Here is a 21209-nt window from a genome sequence, read left to right as displayed (position 1 = left end):
TGCTTTTTATCTACAGTTTGAGGAACCCAGTTTTGTCCTCTACAATGACACTGCACTCTGACCTCTGCACTGAGCAAGTGGTATTGTATCTTGAGACAGATTAGGGAGAAAACCATTCATTTCCACTGCCATTTGCCATCCTTTTGGTCTAATGTTACCGTCATGGGAACATAGACATTCTGCTTGAAACTTTGAGGTAAGGAAGTAGAACAGCCCAGTCAGCTCCAGGACTTACCACTCTTGAGAGCTGGCATCTTGAGAAATGTAGACTAAAAATGCAAGATCTAGAAATTCTGTAATAATTTAAACCATTTACTCTAGAATCTGCATTGCTGTGTGCACAGATCCAGCTTTTGAGTATTGGTTATCATAACTCTTGATATTTCAGCTTATGCAAAGTAGAACTGTAGAATTCTTGTAGGAGTTACATTACCTCAACATAACAAGAGTTTCATCTTGAAATGCTTGGTGTTTATGTCAGGTCTTTGGAAGTATGATTTTAAGTAGAGCAAAAGTAATTGTGAATTTCTTTTTCATATATTATTGTGATCAGAATTTTTTTTTCACTGGGAATTTTTCATACATTAAAAAAAAGCATTTCAACTAATTAGTGTCACTGTCACTGCAGATATTTTTTGAAGAACTGAAGTAACCAGTGCTACTAAATACTTATTATTTGCTGTATCATATTTTTCAAAATTAAAAATAATAATGACATTAATCCATTAAAATGGGATGTTTCAGTGCATACTTCTAAGTTCTTTTTTTTTAAGAGCACTTTAAATTAAGCTGTTAATTTAATGTTATTGATTTAGTGCATATGGAAATTTAGGTCAAAGTAGTTTTCTTTCCTCCCTTATTGATAATGGAAAGTTTATACTGTGGCCTGATTTCATGCTATGTCATCTGCAAAGCAACTAATGTCTTCTGTGACCTCTTTGCTCTCTGTTGCACATCACAAATGCATCCTTTCTGTTGGACAGTACCATAAAAATTGCATTTCTGGGAGAAAGCGAAGAGCAGAGTTAAATTGCAAGATTCAGTAACTCTCTGTGGGGAAAAAGATCTTGACTCTTGTCTAAATATCAGTAAGAGAATCCTGCAAAATATACATCAATCAGCATGTCATTAGTCCAGTATAGCATAAAGGAAACAAACATACTTGAGGCGATTTTGTCCAGTGGGCAATAGGAAACTGCCGTAAGTTCACTAACACACCATCAATGACAAATCAAAATAAATAGATAAGTTATTCAACTTAGATTGCAGCTCATCTGGCAAATTAGCCTTTTGCTTCCAGAGGTTATAAGTGAGTTTCTCATTTCAGGTTCTTGGGTAGGGGCTAGTGTAGCATTTCAGAAATTGCTATAGACAGCCATCAGATCATCTGAGGTAATGAATTGATTCTTACTTAACAGCAATAAATATAGCAAACCAGTCACTAAAACAGTGTGAAAGAGAATATGGAGACAACTGAACATATTCAAAGCTAGAATTACACAATGATTTTTTTTCTGAGTTGATCTGCCTTTTTGGCTGCACTGTACTGTGCAAGTTGGGAGCTGGAAATTTGTTTCTAGGAAGACTAAGAAGTAAGGAGTTTTAAAAATCTCACCTTGTAATAGCAGAAGTATGAATAAGAGGTTTTTATATCAGTCTTTGATAGTTCTGGTGACAACTGTGTTCTGTGGAAGTGAGAAGTACCGTGTATCTTATAGAATCTGAAGGCAGCAACCACAGTGACTCAAGCCCCTATTTCCCACAGAAGACAAAGGGCAAATCAAATCACCACTGGCAGGTGAATTGCATGATAGAAGGTTCTGCAGCAGCTCTGGGCTGGACAGACCAATAATAATTCAGTTCCGGCAATATTTAGCTTTAGCAAATGCTGTGCTGTCCATGAACAAACTTAATTAAAAGAAAGCTGAGTCCAGCTTACACAGCAGACACAGCACTCTGATAGTTTGCACAGAGAGAAGAAATCCTGGGCATATATAAACTGTGAACTCTTTTAAAGTTCATGGTTTTAATTAAAAGAGTACTTATAAATAATACTCCACTGTGGAGCTGATACAGGTATTTGTGACAAATAATTTCCTACAATGTCTTTTGCTTTTCCACTTCATAGGTCATGGGCTTTAGGAATTTGCTTGTTTGCAATTTTTGGATGAAATTTGGTTGAGCAAATTTTAGCCTGTGCCTTGTTTAAGAAGTAACTGCAGTCTGCAACCGTAATGCTGGGTGCCCAGGTCACATGTCTCTTTTCTGATTAGATGATCCCAGGAAAAGGATTTCAAATGACAGGAGTTCTTTTCTCGGGTCATTGTAAAGTTCAGAAATGCTTAAATTTACTTATGCAAATAGCAATAAAATACTTTTTAAAATCATTGGGAAAATGCTTTTCTTCAGAATAGCACTTATGAGTGTATTCTGTGTTCATGTGCAGAAGAACTTCTGTGTCTTTCCAGCAAGTGACCTCTTTGTTAACAGACTTTCAACATTACTTCGTGTCAATCAAGTTTACACAGAAAAAGGATGCTGCAGGTTTAGTTTTAGCTGTATTTATAATGTTTGATGGATTTGGCTTAGTTATTGCTGTATAGTGGCCACATAATTATTCTGGGGCCAGACCTCCTGTGACTCTTTGGAAACACCATATTGTTAATAAATTTTGAACCATGGTAGGTCTGGGCACACAAGAAAGATAATTTATGGAACATGTAGTCAGCACTAAGTCTAAAAAGGCCCAGTGACTACTGTGAAGTTGATCTGTCAGGGTGTGAGATTTAACATCTCAGGATGTTTAATCTTTGTGTATCGGGGCCTTTGGAAGACCATCAAGCAACACAGAGATTCTTTTGAAGGTACCTAGGACAAAATAAGCTGCTTTGAATAACCAAATGTCCTCTGTTCTTCAGTATTTTCCCTGTGAAATCATCTGTGTTTAGACAGTCTTGGTTGAGAAGGTAGCTCATGCTTCCAACAATGCCTAATGCAAAAAAAATTAAAGTGGAAAAGGGATAAAGCCAGGTTCAGTAGAGATAAGCCTGGGGCCATCATGCCAATATTTGAGGGACAGTGTGCTAGTGAGATCTGCTGTCTCAGTGGAGAAAGGGGATGGACATCCATGCAGGAGCAAGAGCACAGGGGTTGTTGATGTGTTAAAAACCTCAGAAGCACCTGAGAATGGTCATGTAATAATTAAGGCTTCTTTCCCTAAAAAACATGTTGGGAATTACAACTAGAAGGTAATCTGGCTGCTGCTGTGAAAGAAAATAAAAATTGCTTCTATAAATACATCAGCAATAAAAGGAGAGGTAAGGAAAATTTTCGTACGTTATTGGATGTAGAGGGAAACAGTGAGAAAGAATGAGGAAAAGGCTGATGTACTTAATGCCTTCTTTGTCTCAGTCCTTAATAATAAGACCAGCAGTTGTTCAGGTGAGCTGAAAGATGGGGATAGGATCAGAATGAAGCCCATATATTCCAGGGGAAATGGTTAGTGTTCTGTTATACAAGGTCATGGGGCCAGACAGGATCCACCCAAGGATACTGAGGGAGCTGACATAATGCTCATTGAGCCATTTTCAATCATTTCCCAGCCGGAAGGTTGTGGTTGACTGGAAGTTAGCAAATGTGACACCTGTCTATAGGGACAGGAATATCTGGGGAACTGCAGGCCTGTCAGCTTGACCTTGGTACCAGTCAGGGTTATGGAGCAGATCATCATGAGCACAATTACACAGAACATACAGGATAGCCAGGGAATCAGGCCCAATCAGGATGGGTTTGTGAAAGGAAGGTCCTGTTTGACCAACCTGGTCTCCTCCTATGACAAGGTGACACTTAGTGGATGAGGGAAAGACTGTGGATGCTGTTTACCTAGACTTTACTGAAGCCTTTGACACCATTTCCCACAGCATTCTCTGTGAGAAACTGGCTGCTCATGGCTTGGATGCCTGTGTTTACACTTGATAAAAACTGTCTGGATGGCCAGGGCCGGAGAAAAGTGATGGATGGAGCTGCATCCACTTGGCAGCTGGTAACAAGTGGTGTTCCCCAGGGATCAGTGTTGGGGCCAGGCCTGTTCAATTTCTTTATCAGTGATCTGGATGAGGGGATTGAGTGAACCCTCAGTCAGTTTGCAGATGATCCTAAGATGGGCAGGAGTGTTGATCGGCTGAAGAATAGGGAGGCTCTACAGAGGGATCTGAACAGGCTGGAATGATGGGAAAAGGTCATTTGTGGGAGGTTTGACAAGGTGGAGTTCTTGGGTCACAACAACCCCACTGAACACTGCAGGCTTGGAAAAGTGGGGGTGGAAATCTGCCTGGTGGGAAAGGACCTGGGGGTGCTGTTTGACATCGAGCTGTATATGAGCCAGTGTGTGCCCAGGTGGCCAAGAAGGCCCACGGCATCCTGGCTTGTGTCAACAGTGGTGTGGCCAACAGGACCAGGGCAGTGATTGTCCCCCTGTGTTCGGCACTGGTGAGGCCACACCTCAAAACCTGTGTTCAGTTTTGGGCCCCTCACTGCAAAAAAGACACTGAGGTGCTGGAGTGGGTCCAGAGAAGGGCCGTGGTGAAGGTTCTGGAGCACAAGTCCTATGAGGATCAACTGAAGGAGCAGGGGTTATTCAGCCTGGAGGAAAGGAGGCTCAGCAGTGGCCTTATCATTCTCTATGACTGCCTGAAAGGAGAGTGTAGCCAGGTGGGGGTCAGTCTCCCAGGAAACAAGTGGTAGGACAAGAGAAAATTTCCTCAAGTTGCTGCTGGGGAGCCAGGGGAGGTTCAGATTGACTATTAGGAAAAAAATTTTTTCCATAAGGATTGTCAAGCATTGGAACAGGCTGCCCAGGGAAGTGGTGGAGTCGCCATCTCTGGAGGGATTTAAAAGACAAGTACGTGTGGCAGGTAGGGACATGGTTTAATGATGGGTTTGGCAGTGCTGGGTTTAGGGACAGACTCAGTCATCACAAAGGTCTTTTCCAACTTAAACAATTCCAAGATTCCATGAAAGAGCTTCAAAAACAGTCTTGACAAGGAGGCCTGCATTATGTTTTGCAGTTTCTTTCAATTGTATCTGTTAAATTATAAATACAGTGTGCACTAATAAAATCCTTGTGAAGTTTAGGCTTTCTATACAGCATTGAAAGCTTTTCCGTGTGGTGCTCGACAAGAGAGTGAAACTAGCCTGGGATCAATAGTTAACTGGCCATTGATTTAGCTGTCCGCATTGTTAAAAATGTGCCCACACAAAGGAAAGCAAATAAGCAAGGAAAAAGTCAAAGGGAACCCTGGCAGCTGCACTTCATTCATTTTGTTCACCTCGTGTTACTGCAGTGATGGTTCAAAATATGTCACTGACAAATCTGGAAGGCTGCATCATCTGGACCATTGCTTTAGCAAAGGTTTCATGAGAGTTTGTTTTTCCCTTCTTTTTATAAAACAAATATGTAACATAAGAAATCTTTGAAAGCAGACTACTGCCACCTAATTCACATCAGTGTATCTTCACTGATTGGAAGGGTACCGCATGAACATAAATGGGCAAGATCTCCATCCCCAACTGCTACACAATCCTCATTGAGAGAAAGGAAAAGGAGCTCCTGCTGTCACTCCTCTGATACCAGGAGGTTGTGGAGTTTGGAGTAACTTTCTTCCAACTTTCACATTACTAGCCCATATTCATCCTATCTAACAGTGATTAAGTAAGTTAGGAGCATCCTGCCATGGCTGGATAGGTCAGTGAAGAGAGAACCTCTCTAAATGTTCCTTGAAGCCATTAGGTATTAGAGATGAAGTTGCACACCAGGATTATAAATTCAGTACCTTACTCTGTCTGAAACCAGGCATCTTTTGCACATGTGAAAAAATATGCCAAATTAATGTGGAAAAGCAGCAGGAATAAATGGAGTAACAATACAAAACTAGGGGGAAAGTATTTTCATTCAGAATTTTGGTGTGTGACTCCAACCAAATCCCCATAAAATAAACTTTTAAATGAATGTCTCTTTTAGATGTCCTGAAAAATTCTCACGATCTGCGGTACTAAAAACGTAAATATTATGAAACAGAACAACAAGAAGAGTTATTGAATGTGAATCTACTGAGAGAAAGTATTACATGCTTCCTCTAAATTTCATTTAAGCTTAGTGGCTGTAAAGAATCCAGTTTAGAAATAATTTAATAAACTGAAGATGAGACTGATGCTACCATACAACTGCAGTTTTCAAGACAGTGAGCAAACACTGGAAAACATATGACATGGCACATAAATGTTTTTGTATACATGATCTGGTTTCATTAATATGGTTCCACATAAATGGCTTTTTCTTTTAAAATGACTGTTTTTATCTTAAGGGGAGACAGAAGTTCAGCCCGGATTTTTAAAGGGGACAAGGAGTTCAATCCATAGGCTGGAGATCTGGGCAGTAGCCATAAGGCAGAGATGAAGTAATTTGGGGAAAATACAGATTGAGGGGAACCTACACCTAAAAAGAACTGTTTCTAAGGGTGAGCTGTAGTATTGACCTGTGTCAAAACTAATATTATGCAGTCTCAATTTATTAAAGACAAGAAAAGCATATGATCTTTTAGTATAAATATTGATTATCTCCTTTAAAAGAGGAGTTCAGGGTCTCATATTGATCCACATACAAAGTTAAATTCCCAGAATAAGTTTGGAAGATGGAAAAAAGAAATCATTTGAACTCATAATCAGAGCTTAGTTTCCTAGAGCAAGCTGCTCTAAGGAGAAATAAATTAGGTTCAATAAAAGGAATTGGTACATAAGGTTTCCAGATAAACCAAACACACTCAGTTTCCAGTCCTACTGAGATCACAGATTAGAAGTGGTTTGAGCTCCTTTTGGGAAAAAAATAACATTGCCAAAAGCTGTCTGCCCCTCCCTACACGTGTCTTTAAAGAATGCATTACAAAATGTACTGTGTAAAGAGGCTCAGCCTCAGCTCGCACAAGCAGGAATTGTTCTTTCAGCTTTTCATGCGTTGCTTCCAAAGATTATCTCAAGATGGGAGGAAAAATCCCATCTGAACGTTGTCCTTCCTTTCAAAAGTGTCTAGGAGGGCCCAGCAAACCAAACAGCAAACTTGGAGTTGCAGCACACCCTCTGCTAGGGTTTGTTTTGGTGTTTTTGGGTTGGCTTTTTGGGTTTTTTTTCTGTTTGAAATGCTGTTGGTGTAGTGCATTGCAAATCCTCTGCATTATAAACTTATTTTGCTTCTTGGCACAGGCCTTGGGAGCTGAGTGACTGGCCCAATTCTTGCTAAAAGGCAGTGACAAAATTTCTGGCTCTTTCTCCAGTAAAACTACTCCTGACTGCAGAACTCCAGAGCCTTGCAGCAGGATGCCTTCTCTGCTGACTGCTGGAGTTGGTCTGAGCTAATCAAAAACATGGACTTGACCTACTCTTAGTTTGCAGTATTCACAATTTTAAACCTTTCAGTTTTAAGATTGGAAATGTTTTTCAGATTGTAATTTAAAAAAAAAAAATTAAATCCTCATAATTTTAAGCCTTTCTAGGTGTGGTTCTTTCTAGGTGCAGCGGCCCAACTGCAACATATGCATGCAGGTGAAGCCCCTGGAATGCAAGGGCCAGAGGAGCTGAGGTATTCTGCTCATACACTGATGGTGAAACAGGTTGCAGTGGGAGCAAAGGGAGTTGCAACAAGCCATGCACTGCTCTGGAAAGGAGCTTAAATTGACTGAATTTCTTTTGTTATTTTTGTTGTTGGCTCATTCTCTGGCAGTCAGTGTACCCACACAGACTGGCACACACCAGGATCCCAGAATGCGCTTTGCCTAAGGTGTGAGGCTGTGCCAGGATGTCATAGAGTTGGGACTGACTGGATAAGTTTATCCCTGCTTCTTTGGGGCTGCAGTGTGAGGGCAAACTGTACATGGAAAATCCTTGGCCTGTCAAATGGGAGATGTTGGCTAAAATAAATATCTGTGAGGATAGCTAGGAGGTTATTTGATCATGCCTTGAGACTGCCCTTGCAAGTTTGCATGTCTTGAGCATGGTTCTTCTGCAGCTGGCACACACAGCAGGCTGCACTGTTGCTTCACCACTCTCTTCATGAAGCAGCAACTTGGGCTGGTGTAATACCCATTATTTATCTGCGTTTGGCACAGGGCCTGGGAAAGGCAGAGGAGCTGTGCTGCAACACTGCAGAGAGCCCTCCACTGCTCCCTGCAGCCCCCTGCTCCCGTGAACCTCCAGGACAGCGGTCAGCTGCAGTTGCTGGCCCTGATCCCCCTGGAGAGGCCCTTCTCACTCCTGCGGGATTAGGCTCAAGGGATAAGTATGCTTTGGAAAGACTGTATCAACAGGCGTGTCACTCCTCCATGGTGCAGGGCCAGCGTGGTGTATCTTGTGTGCTTGGGAGGTGTGAATTTCTTCACTGAAAGGGTGGTCAAGGACTGGAGCAGGCTGCCCTGAGAGGTGGTAGAATCATTGTTCCTGGAAGTTTTTTAAAAACATATAGATGTGGTGCTTAGAGACATGTGTTAGTGGTGGACCTGGCAGTGCTAGGTTAATGATTGGACTTGATCTTGGAGGTCTCTTCAAGCCTTAGTGATTCTAGGACTCTATGAAATCACTAGCAAAGCCCAGGCTCTGCTTGGCTGGTGGCACCACCACGCTGGCTCCAAGACCCCAGCTGCCAGGGCATCCAAGTCACGGTGCTGTTGGAGTTGCTTGTGGTGAGTGTGTGGCTTTCTGCCACCCACCCTTTTGGTTCCTGCCCGGACTATATAGGGGCATAGGAGGAAGATGCAGTTCTGTAGTGACCTTCAGTATCAAACAAAAGACTTTCAGCTCTCTCACTGATGACTGGTCAGTCAATGCATTTTGGGATTGGAGACGATAATAATGGGATTTTAGTGGCCCAAGATGGGAAGTAGCATTTTTAATTGTCTTAGAGACAATTAAATGAACCACAGGAAGCCTGATCCAGACACCAACATGGCCATCAGTCCTGCAACCCCAGGAGCTGTTCCTTCACTGAAGGCAGAAACTGAGCTGTCAGCTCTTAGGATTATGAAAGGCAAGTAGTTCACGGGGTGCTCAAACTTACGGTTCTGGTTAGGCTTATCTTGTCAACAAATAGACACATTTTGAACATCGGGACACTTACCTTTGACAGTGAAAAGCTCAAGAGTGGCACTGGGATGGGGAAGAGAATATCTCACATGGGAGCTTGTGGAGTCTGGGATGAAAAGGCTTGAGCAAAATGAGTCATGTGTCAGCATCTCCACGCTGAGCACCAGAAATCTCTGCACAACTGATTAAGATCACAAGGAGCCTCAGTGCCAGAGGCTGGGAGTGGGACCAAGCCTGAGAAACAGGGACTCATGAGGGTAGGTGACAGTGGGGTCTGGCTGCACAGTGATAGGGCAGCTGAGTTCCACACCACCCCTGTAAAGCCTGCTCAGCTCCCGGCTGCATTACTGTGAAGACTTTTCATCTTGTTTCAGTCAGTTGTGTGATATATGGCTTCTGTAGGGTGATATTTCTCTGTAAGGGAAAGGGATATTTCTCTAAATGCTATATTTGTATAGTAAGGAAAAATAATGTGAATTTTTTCCTTTCTTAGAAAACACTGTTGTGTTGTGGAGGTAGCACGAGTGGCCTCATCTGTCTCTCTCTGTTTGTAACATTTATTTATCACATTGATAAAAGATAGGCTTGGCAAATCCCTGTGAAAGAGTGACTATGGTCTGCTAGTCTTTCATTCATCCTCAGAGTGTAGCCAACTTTCCACGGATATTTAAAACAATGACATTTAATCTCTAGCACAGTTAAAAGGCTTATGTGTTCCTGGTTCAGAAGTGAGACACATTGGCAATGGTTCCTATTTATTTTATTTGTTTGCCCCAGCTTGAAAACTGAGTAGTCAGAGGAAGAGTTCTCATTTTAATGTGCTGCAGGACTGAGTTGCTTCAGTGAAAGCAGAGGCTGTCATGAAGTTACTGATGCATAACTCCAGTTTTCCACATTAGTCTGGTTTTTGGCTACAGGGATTTCATCAGCATATTTTTTTTCTAAATATTAGCAAGTGATGTTAGTTCTTAAGCATTGATTGGTGGATTAATCAAAGCCCTTAACCAATCAATAGGTAGAGGTTTGCATAATAATGGAATTATTTCTGAAGAGCTGTGCCAATTGGAATTGCAAAACTTTCTGCTTCGATTTGCTTCTTGAATGCTTCTGCCTTACCTGCCTCTATTGCTCACCCTTTCGAATACTTAGTAACAATGAAGATGCTTCGAAACATCTTTCATTTTTTTTGTGTGGCTTCGGGGTGTGGAGGGTGAATAAGGGGGGAAGTACCAATCAATAAAACTTAAATAGTTTGCATATAGAATAGGTGAAAAATGTAAAGAAAAAAAAAAAGAGAGAGAGAGAGAGAGAGCGAGAGAGAGAGAGAGAGAGAGAGAGAAAGAAAGAAAGAAAGAAAGAAAGAAAGAAAGAAAGAAAGAAAGAAAGAAAGAAAGAAAGAAAATGGTTTGCATTCTTGCTTCCTTGCTTTTCCCAAAGCTAAAAGTGTGATCTGAAGCTCATATTTCTTTTCTTTTCTTGTCTACCTTCCTTCCAGGACTGTTTGCATGATTTCCCTCCAATTGTTGGTACTGTAGCAGTTCTGACCCCTCACTAGCATCTTTTGGTTACTGGAGAGGAACTAGCTTTTGGATGTGTATAAATGTAAATTGTTGTGAGAGGAAGGACGATGACTGCAGGGAAAGATAGCTGGAAAGGGAAAGAAGGTTTTCCTAGATTTGAGGTTTGTAAATTCAAATTTGCTTAACACTGAACTTACTGCAAATTCAATGTTCGCGTGTGTGGTGTTCCTCTCCTCTCTTCCGCCCCTTACTGTAAGACATGGAAATAACTGGGCATATTTTTAAGGACAGTAGCTTGAAAACATGCCTACTTTGGTCTTTTATTTATGTTTTGTAAAACAGTGAAGAATTCATCATGCATCGTAATGTGTTGTTCCATGGGTTAGTGAGTCTGGAGATGCAAAGCTGGAATGCAGTGGTCATTAACCAGTATGTCCAAAGACAAGCATCCATATCCCTGTGATCAGAACCCACATTAAACATACAACAGTATTACATGTCTCCTGATTTTGGACCTTTTGAGGTATCCATTTGCAGTTTTTTGTCTCATCCAAAAGGGCTAAAATTTCCCTTGAGCCTGGGGTAAGAGAAGCTAAAGACTTTCTTCAGTTTCTGGTTCTGGTATTTAGCTACATTAAATGTGCCTTAGTCATTCTTGTCCCTGCAAAGATGGTGTGTGTGAATCACAGCTTGAAGCAATTTCTCTTTCCAGTATTGAGACCTTGAATGTACAAGGCAGTGATGGAGCAGACATCTTGGTTCTGTCCTGTCTTCATGTATCTTCTCGAAACAAAATGCATGTGTTTGACAGGGCACATTCTCACTGATTTTAATGGAGTGTAATTTGAAACTAGTTTAGTTAAACCAAGGCAGATGGCTGCAGGACTGTGTGTAATTTCGTAACAGTGCAAGGTTGCGGTGCTGCTGCAAGGTTATTAATCCCATTTTAGGACAACTCAGCAAAAAAAGGATATTGCTGTTGTCAACTCAATGTTGAACAAGTACAAATTAATTCTGCCCATTAAATGTGTAATAAAAAGAATTAAAAACTCTGTCTCAGAAAACTATCTCAGAGAAGGTGTTACCTGGATTACTGCACAGTATAATGATTGCATCTTATATTTTTGGTTATTTAACATTAGCTGAAATTATGTAGTAATGCCTGATCCCAGTCAGGGTTGTACTGGCAGGTGATCAGACATTATGTAAAGCTTGTATCAATAAAAATGGACAGAGCCATGAAAATTTGCAAGGGCATAACTAAATTGATTTAATGTAATCAAGACCTGGTTGTCTGTAGACAAGGGGTTTTTTACTGCTTTAAGGTACTTATTTTACATACGACATCCGTCTCCTTCATGTTTCTTTGCAGTCATTCAGCAAGCAAGAATAGGAGTTGGAGTGGTTTATGGAAAGTTTAGCCTAAAGATCTGAAATAGAACAAGAAAGCTGCTTTCAAATTTGTTTTTTCAATTATTCATGCTACAGGCTTTGTTTTATAAGATTTTTTCGATTTAGTCTCAGAATAAACATGTGACCTATCTCACCAGGACTATAGGTTGAACTGCAGAACTCCCCCTCCTTCCCCCAGCCCAGTTAGATCTTTTTGCTTATTATTAAGAAAGACATTTTTGATGGGGAAAGAAAGGTAAAAGATACCATGAAAAATGTTCTGTGTTTTCAACCAACCTTTTTCATGATGAACAGGCTGAATGGGAAGTGTTCAGGCTGGAAAGCACATCTGATTAAAATATATGTCGAATTTTTGTTCTTTTTTATGTTAACATTAGCACATTTGTGGAAATCACATTTTCTTCACAATCTCTTTGCTAAATAAGGACACAAATCCAAGAACACTTGTGCATGAGAGTAATTTTCTGTAAGTGAATAGTGTCACTGACTTCAATAAGAGCAATCACGCACAGAATTAAGCACATGCATGAGAGTTTGCAGAAATTTGGCAAATATGTTGCCATCATGAAGAAATTACCCAGCTTTTCTTCTAATGCAGATATAAGTGCTTAGCTTGGTCCTATTTTGAGTAACCCTTATTGTACGAGCCACAAGCTATTCTATTGTGTCAAGCCTAACTGAGGATATTTCTCTTATTTTGTCGCAGCAACAAGAGCAGGATCCCACAAATCTATACATCTCAAATTTACCCGTGTCCATGGATGAGCAGGAACTGGAGAATATGCTGAAACCCTTTGGACATGTCATTTCCACCAGAATATTAAGAGATGCGAATGGAGTCAGCAGAGGAGTCGGCTTTGCCAGGTGAAACCTTTGCTCTTACTTTGATTCATGCACACTTTTTTGTCTTTAGTCCTTTGCAAATGCTGTCTGTTCTGTAGCTCTAAAGTCTCACAGCTGTGGACAATGCAGAGTGGCACCTTTATGAGGTTGTATCTGTTCTTTCCACCAAGAAACACCAGTGCAGATGGATGTTCATCTCATTGCTCTAAAAACCAGTTAATTCTGTGTAGGTATATATAAATAAAAATTGCTAGGAATAATGAGCTATCCGTTCAGGATCAACCTCGAGCGATAATAAATGTCCTACAGCAAAAAGCACACTCTTGGTAAAGAAATCCAGGCCTGTGCTTAGGAGGTCCTGGGGTGAACTTATTGCAGCCTTTCAGTACCTGAAGGTGTCCCGTAAGAAATCTGGAGAGAGACTAGATAGTCTTTAAGATCCCTTTCAACCCAAACCATTCTATGAAACTGTTTAAATATTTGACAAAGATTTTGCAACTGGAGAAAGTAAACTTAGGAGCTGGAAGAGCAAAGTGTAGGAACTTTAACTGAAAAAACGTGTCTTCCTTGAAAGCTGCAGCTTCCTTGAACTGCAGCAATGAAAAGAGCTTAAGAAGAAATATTTGCATCGAACAAGCCCTGATGGAGTAGTCAGACATTTTAGACAGAATGGGCAACATATTATTACCATGTATTTCATTGTTAGTACAGATAGACAAAGCTCCATGTTTACTCTCAGGGAATATTTACATAGATTCTCTTCAGCTTGAAATATTCTCAAATCAAATAGTTTTCTTTTCAAAGCCAAGAAATAGAGTGCTATATATAGAAAGGTATTGAAAACACAAACAAGAAGAGAAATTTGCAATTCTGCTGCAAGTCAGTCTTCTGCTTCAAAATAAAAGGGGAAAAAAAATCCCAGAGCATTGTTTCTGCAGAATATTCATACCATTGTGCTTTGTAGAGGTGGCAAAACGACTTCTTCATCTTGCAGATTTCTCTGAAATCCTTCATATCTTGGTATATCATGGCACTTCTGTTAGTGTCAAAATATTATTGAGTGAAATGAGGTACTGTGTGATAAAAAGTTAGCTTTCAAGGAAAGTGACATTGTAGTGTTACTGCTGCCCTTGAAGTGAAAGGTCATCATGCCCAAAAAAATGTTAAGATAATACTGTCTGAATTCAAATGGGAAAAGGTAAAATATTTATGCTGAAAGATGGCACACTGTTCCTTGTGCATTCTTGCAGATAATAACATGAATTTTTCTAGCTCACTTAATATAGATTAGTCTAAGTCATGGATAAACTCACATTTTTGAAAATTGACTTACTTTGTGAAAATGTATTTAATTATGGAACATATTTCAGGAACCCTGTAACGATCTCACTTGTAGGTTGTGTAATTCACCATGCAAATGACAGTGGGGTAAAACCTTCAGTCCATCAGAGTCTGCCAGTGATTTGAGTGAGGCTAAAGTTAATCCAGGAATTTTGAACCATAGTTGAATGCTGGTTCCTGTCTTTGCAGAATTATCAATAAAATATTTAATTACATGACCAGCTGACTTGCTTTTTTTAAAGTAGTGCTATCTGGTATCTTTTTCTTGTATGTCAAACCAAACAGGTTGTTCATTTGTTTAGCTTTGCTTGCAGTCATGAAGGTTTCATTCTAGTGTACCTATGGCGTGAGCACATGTTTAGTGGGTACCAATGCGAGTAGGGGATTGGAGCTGGATTTTCAGTCCAAATAAGATTTTAGAAGTTCAAATTAGCACCCCAGGTGAGAAACCTGGCTATTCTGACCTGGGACCTTTTATCACAGTGTATCTTGCCTGCCTGTGGAATGTGCCATGATACTTAGCATAGCTCTAAACAGAGCTGCAGAAGAACTGGAGAAAAAGTTAAATTTGCATATGCTGAAATGATGCAGCATCCAACAATTTTGAAATGTGATGTTTCAAAGTTATTAATTACATTTTATGATAATTAAAAGTCACTTTCTGAGTCTGCCCAATAATGGAAAGAGTCAATCTCAAAATGACTATAGTCATTCAAAAAGCAATCAGAAGTAAAGACTGAAGGTAGGCAGCTGTTGTCAGATTTTTCTTCTAAATGAGTATGGTTAGCAGTTTTATAGTACTGCGGGTGGCTACTTAATCATTTATAACCTGGAGAACTTCAAATGTTCTTGGATCAAAATTATCTTAGTTATGTCTGGTGTCATAAACAGCCTTCCTTAGAGTATGTGCATACAAAACTCGCTCTGAGTGAAAGTTAAGCCATGAAACAATTTCCTCTCTTTTGCATCCTTCAAAAGCAACTGAACAGATTTTCCTGAATCTTTCCAGAGCATTTCATTGTGGCCTGAGCCAACTGTGCCTGGGTACACCCCAGGGGAGATTTTGGGGAGGAGAGTTATGAGCAAGGGGCCAGAGAAGGGAAACTTTAGACTTCGACTGTGGCTTCATAAAAGACAATTCACACTATAAACTCTGCACATCTGCCTCTGCCTCACTCTTGGCCCATGCTTTTTACTTCAAGGCTGTATTGCCTGCCCTCAGACTCTCTGTGGGGCCCTGGTTTTCCACAGGGCTCTCACACTGCCATGATCTTTTGGCAGGGGTGTTTCCGTTGACACCGGCTAGCAGAAGCTGAGACTAAACACAGCCTGTCCTAGAGCAGAGAGAGAAATGAGAAGAAATAGGAGGGGGCAGAAATGCCTGCTAGAAGTAGGATATTGGAAAAAAGGAGACACTTCTTTGGATGTGAAGCTTTGAGTTCAGTCTGTTGTAAGATTGCCTGTTAAAAGAGGGAATGACACCATGATGCCCTTGCACAGAATTGCATCACAGCACTTAAATTTGTAGATGTTTCTCTTAAATACATGTTGCTGGGAGTCATCTAATCATTTCAGCAGCTGTTCTTTCATTTTAAAAGTGGAATTGTATTCTTCAGAGCTTAGAACAAAATCATAGTCCTTCATCCTTAAAAAAAAGTCAGCAAGATGAAACAGAACAAAACAATACAAAATAAAACGAAGCAAACCCAAAAGAAAACAAAAAAAAAAGGGGGGAGGAGAATCCACACAGAAACTGGATTTAAAGACATATTTCAAGATATCATTTTAAAGGTGATATCTTAAGAGTTGGCAAACAACATTAGTGCTGCTGATGGTGTGAATAAAAAGCAGATCAGAGATAGTAAGAAGATCTTCAAGGGAGGCTGGAATTACTGGATAGGGGAAGGTATTGAGAGCATGGAGGGAAATATTTATCTTCATCCTGAAGAACTGTTGCCACTTATAAAGAGGTAACTGTATGTGCTGGAAGACCTGGCTTTCCACAGACCTATAAAGGATGGGTTCCAGATATTAAAGTGGGAAAAAATAAAGGAATGAAAAAATCACAGTGGTGGCAAAGCAGTGATGCTGTTTTACTAAATAAAAGGAGGAATATTTAGAGAGAGATTTCTGAGGATCAGTGTTGTTGCTACTTTGGAGACACAGAAGTGTCAGCAGCACCAGGGGATAAAGAACATTCAGGCAGTTTAGGGATGCATTTGTGAAGAGCAAAAGTGCTTTGTTCTTTCTTATTCAAGGTTTAATTGAAGGTGGTTGAAAAGGTGCTATAATTAAGCTTGAATGAATCCATCGTCTGGGATGGTAGTACAGGCTTAGATATTTTAAGGATCGTTCCTACTTTCAGTCAGAAGAATGGTCTGTCACATCCTGTATCTTACCGAGGAAATTGCTTTATAATTGAATATCTCAGGTAAAACTGGAAATCCCAAATATGCTCCTAAGACTTTGTGTGATATCTATAAAATATTCCAATGCCTGGAGTGATACATTTCCATTGAAAGGCTTTTCTCCTGGAAAAGCCTCAGAGCAACACTTCAGGGTGGTGGGGTGGTCTGTGTGGGGATGTATCTCTGAGACCCTCACTCTTCCATCTGCTGTTGCAACCTGGAAAAATTTTGGTGGATTTAGCACATCCCTAAGAAAATTGACAGGCATGAAGCCACACTTTCAGGGAGAAACAAACTCTGGGGAAGGACAGATGGGTCAGGATCCCTAGACAAATATCAGTGGGACTTGAAAAGATGACAATGAATATGCAGCTCTGAAAAGTGATGAGGGAGTGAGCTGGAAAGTTGGGAGCCATCAGACAATTTGACTGAGCAATTTGCATAATCCAAGACTGAGGTACCATGAGTTTAATTGAAGAACTGGAATTGGGTTTGAATTGGGCTTTGGAAAAGGGTGCAAGGAGACATTGGTATATACCTTGCAGAGAGACTTAACTGGTACCACTGAATCAATGAAATAAAATTGCTTTTTATAACCCCTCAATAAAATACCATTCAAGTATTATTTAAGTATCTTCCCTAAAGAGATAGTAGTATTAATAATACCATACACAGGTTTGTCACACTCAGGTGAACAGCAGAACAAGCATTTTATAGGTCCTTCTAAATGATAAAGTGCAAAGAAAGAGTTGGAAACCACTAACTTTTTTATTTTGTTTGCTGTCTTGTAACTTAAAACGACCTTGCAAGATTCCTCCCCCAAGCAACATTTTACAACGAAGTCATAAGCTTCTGAAAACAGAAATTTATGATGGAAATGCTGACAGTCAGACAGTCAAGTATTGCACTGCTGGCGGGCACCAGTATAATACTTAACCTGAGACTGTGAAGACAGTAGCATAAATCAACCTAAGTCTAGGTGGAAATGTCTGTGTGTTCATACTATCCTTTCCCAGTGACATAAGGAAATTTGTGCAACACGAATGTTCATAAAAGAATGTTATAATGCTGTTCCCAGCAAATGACCAAAGTCAAGAGATTCTCAATTAGCTGTCACCTCAGAGCAAAGGTGCACATCAGGGAGATGCTTCTGTCCCTTTGTTACCTAGCTGGGGGAATCTGTAGTGAGGCATTTAAACACTACTGTTGGGAGTTTGGGCTTCATCCTCATCTTTTCCCAACCTCATTCTTCTGGAAAAGCTTCTAATGGGTTGCTTTTCTTCGCCTGCCTAACTTTTTTACTAAACTAAGCTCCTGCTTGTCCACATTTTATATGTCTTAAATTTAATCTTTGGAAATAATATTCAACTCAGCAACTGAAAGGGAGCGACAAAAACTAGGAAACAAGATTTTTAACCATCATAGGACCATTATTCTATTTACAGAAGCTTTGCATGGATTTCAGTAGAAATGGTTATGCTCCAGTTTCCATTGAAGTAAAACAAGAGAGATGAGCCTTTAATTTCTGTGGCATTTTTTTCCTTAAAGGGAAGCTTGCATCTTTCAGAGATTTTCAGGATAATATAAGTGCAATGAAGTTATTTCTTCTGATCCAAAGAGGTTTCTCTATGGAGAGCACTGTGAATACAGATACTGTAGGGCAGACATACTCAGGGAGCTCACCTTAGCATAATGGGTGATGCTGCAAGGTATAGAATGAATCACATCTCGAGAGGAAAAGTTAAGAGTGGTTTCTGTAGGTTTTTTTTATATTTACCTGAGAAAGCGAACAACCTCCTGTTGTTCAAGCAGACAGTTGAAGAAAATACAGGCAAGACATGTTGGGAAAAGATATAATTTGTGAGCAATGAGGAGAACTTGTCAAAATAAATGTCTTCTTAGGCTGTGAGTGGCAAAAAGAATAGCTTTTTTCCCAACAGGAAATGGATTCAAACAAAAAACACAAACATCTTGAAGCAATCTCTTACAGACTGAAAATTTGGGGAGATAAGGTACCTAAATCTGTTACAGGGGAGGAGGAAATCACAGGTTGCAGCCATATCAGGGTCTTAGAATGCCTGGAATTAAATTAGCAAAATAGATTAAAAAAACTAGTGAATGTGTTTCCATGGAAGGATGACAAACATAGGAAACCACGTGCTAATCGAAACTATCCTTTATCTTTCAAGTATTTGAGACCTGGAGATCATTTTGCCTCACAACTTTTATATCACAGGCAGCTGAAATACTACCCATTACCTAATAATGAGATAATGCTCGTGTCTTACTAAAATAAGACCTTCAGAAATTATTCAAAGACATCAACCAGAAAAAAAGGACCACCCCTTTTCTATCTAATGTTTGCCAATGGATCATCTTCCTTGCAGTTAAATGTTTCTGCCTAATTTCTCTATTGAATTCATCTGTCCCAAGTGTCGCAGGAAGAATAAAGAAGTCCTTGCTCCCTAGTTTACTTATTCTCCCCACAAAGGTACCTGTGCCCCTCTACTCATCTTCTTGATATGCTAAAGAAATTTAGTTCTCTGATGTGTATTCTAACTATGATCTCCATTCTTTGGGCTCCCATCACTGTATAATACTGTTACTACCTGCCATCTTTGCAAAATGCCTTAAATAGTAAGGGAGGATTTATAATTCCCGCTCTTGTAAATGTAAACAATATTCGCATGTTGATCATAACATAAATGTGGTAGTAAGAATTTCTTCTTTAAATATTTACTCTGGATATAGTCCTGATTATCATTTACATTATTATTATTTAGCGAAGTGACTATAGGATATATGTAAACCAAACCCACACTTTTCCACTAAGTGGTAATTACATGGTACTGAATATTTCTCAGGCAATAATTATGTAATCACCATGTTATTCCCTATATAAAAATTGTATTAAGTTGTTTCTTGACACTGCATCAATCTTTATAAAAAGCATGTATAAGAGCTTTAGGGGGGGTTAAAATAATCTCTTCTCTTCTCTTCTCTTCTCTTCTCTTCTCTTCTCTTCTCTTCTCTTCTCTTCTCTTCTCTTCTCTTCTCTTCTTCTCTCTCTCTTTTTCTTTTCATGTTAAACATTTCCTAGTACTTCTGACAACACATAATGACTACTTCGGTTCCATTGTGGTCTGTAGAGAGACATATAATACAAATCTTATATTATAAAATAAATTGATTTTTATTATTTTATAATAGAATAATATAAAGTTTAAAAATTATATGAAGTAAATATTTAATAGCAAAATATGCACATCAAATTATTTGGTTCTGATACTTGTCTAAGCACCCACTGGTTTGGGTTGTTTGGATTTTTTTTCTTTTACTTTTCATAGTGAGATGTCTTTAGTTTACAAGCTAAAGCTAAAAAAAATCATAAAAGCATTCTTCAGTTTTTAAAAAAATTAATTCTATTCAAATTGGATAGAATATAGACGGTCTCACTACTTATTTTGTATTTGGGAACCCTACAATGTAGTTTCCAGAACTGGGATATATATAGACACAGGTAAAAATAAACTATCATGGTTTTATTAGCTCCTTTGGGTTTATATCATTATCCGTACCTTTTAAAAGATTATAAAAGCCTATGGCTTTGATAATTATTTTTTTTCTGCAGTGCATTTGCTGTTTCAAAATAATATTCAGATGCATTATAGTTATCTCCAAATTGCATTTAAATATGAATTATTATCTTAGATCCTCTTAGGATCAACACCAAAAATATACAGTTGAAACGAATTTAAAAGTGATACTTTGCAAATGATCTAATCAGAACCAAATTTCTATTATCATGTGAAGCTGCTCTTTTTCTTCCCTTTCCAGCAGGAGTGTTGAATACCTATATATGTCAGTAGAAGGTTTTGAAGCATCTAGGATCTTTATCTTTTTATGCAGAATATTATATTTTGTCATATTTTTGTTCTGTCAATTATGAAAAGAATACCAATATTAAAAAATGTATTTAAGTGTGTTCTTCTCCCAAGTTTACCTGTGCTCAGCTGACATTCATGTACAGAAAACCTTTTAACATGTAGCAATTCCATTAGTGATATTTTTATCAAATACCAGTCTCAAGCAACATTTTGAAGTGTTGCTAGCTTATATAAGAAGAATAATTCAAAGCACGTTCTACAATAGAAGAGTGCTGCAGCTTTCTGAAGGAAAAGTAGGAGGAATTTATTAATGTGGACCTAAAGAAAGTGTATTTTGGGGGCCTCTGCCCAGATACGGCTCATCTTTATGGATAAAACAAGAAGAGGAGTAATTGTGAATCAGTGTGTGGATAGGTTCAACTCATGCGTAGGTGCCTGCCATAGGCATTGACACCTAAGTGGTTGATGTTGGTCAGAATTCTGACTAAACTAAAACCAGGGTCTTGTTATGGCAAGAATCAAACAATTTTGCTAATATTTCTGGTTGCTCTGTACCCCTAATTTCTCCTAGTCAGTCAGTGAGCTAATCATCCTGAAGAACTCAGATTGAAAGGGTTATTTCTAAGAAAAGGGGTATACAATTGTAATTCATGTTTTGGTGGCCCTGGGGA

The 21209-nt window shown here is 39.3% G+C and overlaps 1 protein-coding gene across 5 annotated transcripts in view; it reads left to right on the top strand.

Annotated features, from left to right (window-relative positions):
* The window catches only part of RBMS3 (RNA binding motif single stranded interacting protein 3), a 703903-nt gene that overhangs the window by 537131 nt on the left and 145563 nt on the right, over positions 1 to 21209 (top strand). For all 5 annotated transcript variants that reach the window (XM_066194111.1, XM_066194121.1, XM_066194148.1 and 2 more), the window contains one exon: positions 12766 to 12923. In XM_066194111.1, the coding sequence (XP_066050208.1) occupies positions 12766 to 12923 (158 nt within the window). The remainder of the gene's footprint in view (positions 1 to 12765; positions 12924 to 21209) is intronic.

Source organism: Chamaea fasciata, unplaced genomic scaffold (assembly GCF_029207755.1).
Source record: "Chamaea fasciata isolate MVZ Bird 193981 ecotype frontalis unplaced genomic scaffold, bChaFas1.0.hap1 SCAF_1, whole genome shotgun sequence".
Lineage (NCBI taxonomy): Eukaryota > Metazoa > Chordata > Aves > Passeriformes > Sylviidae > Chamaea > Chamaea fasciata.
The sequence above is the reverse complement of the archived record's forward strand: the minus strand, read 5'-3'. Positions and strand labels throughout refer to the sequence as shown.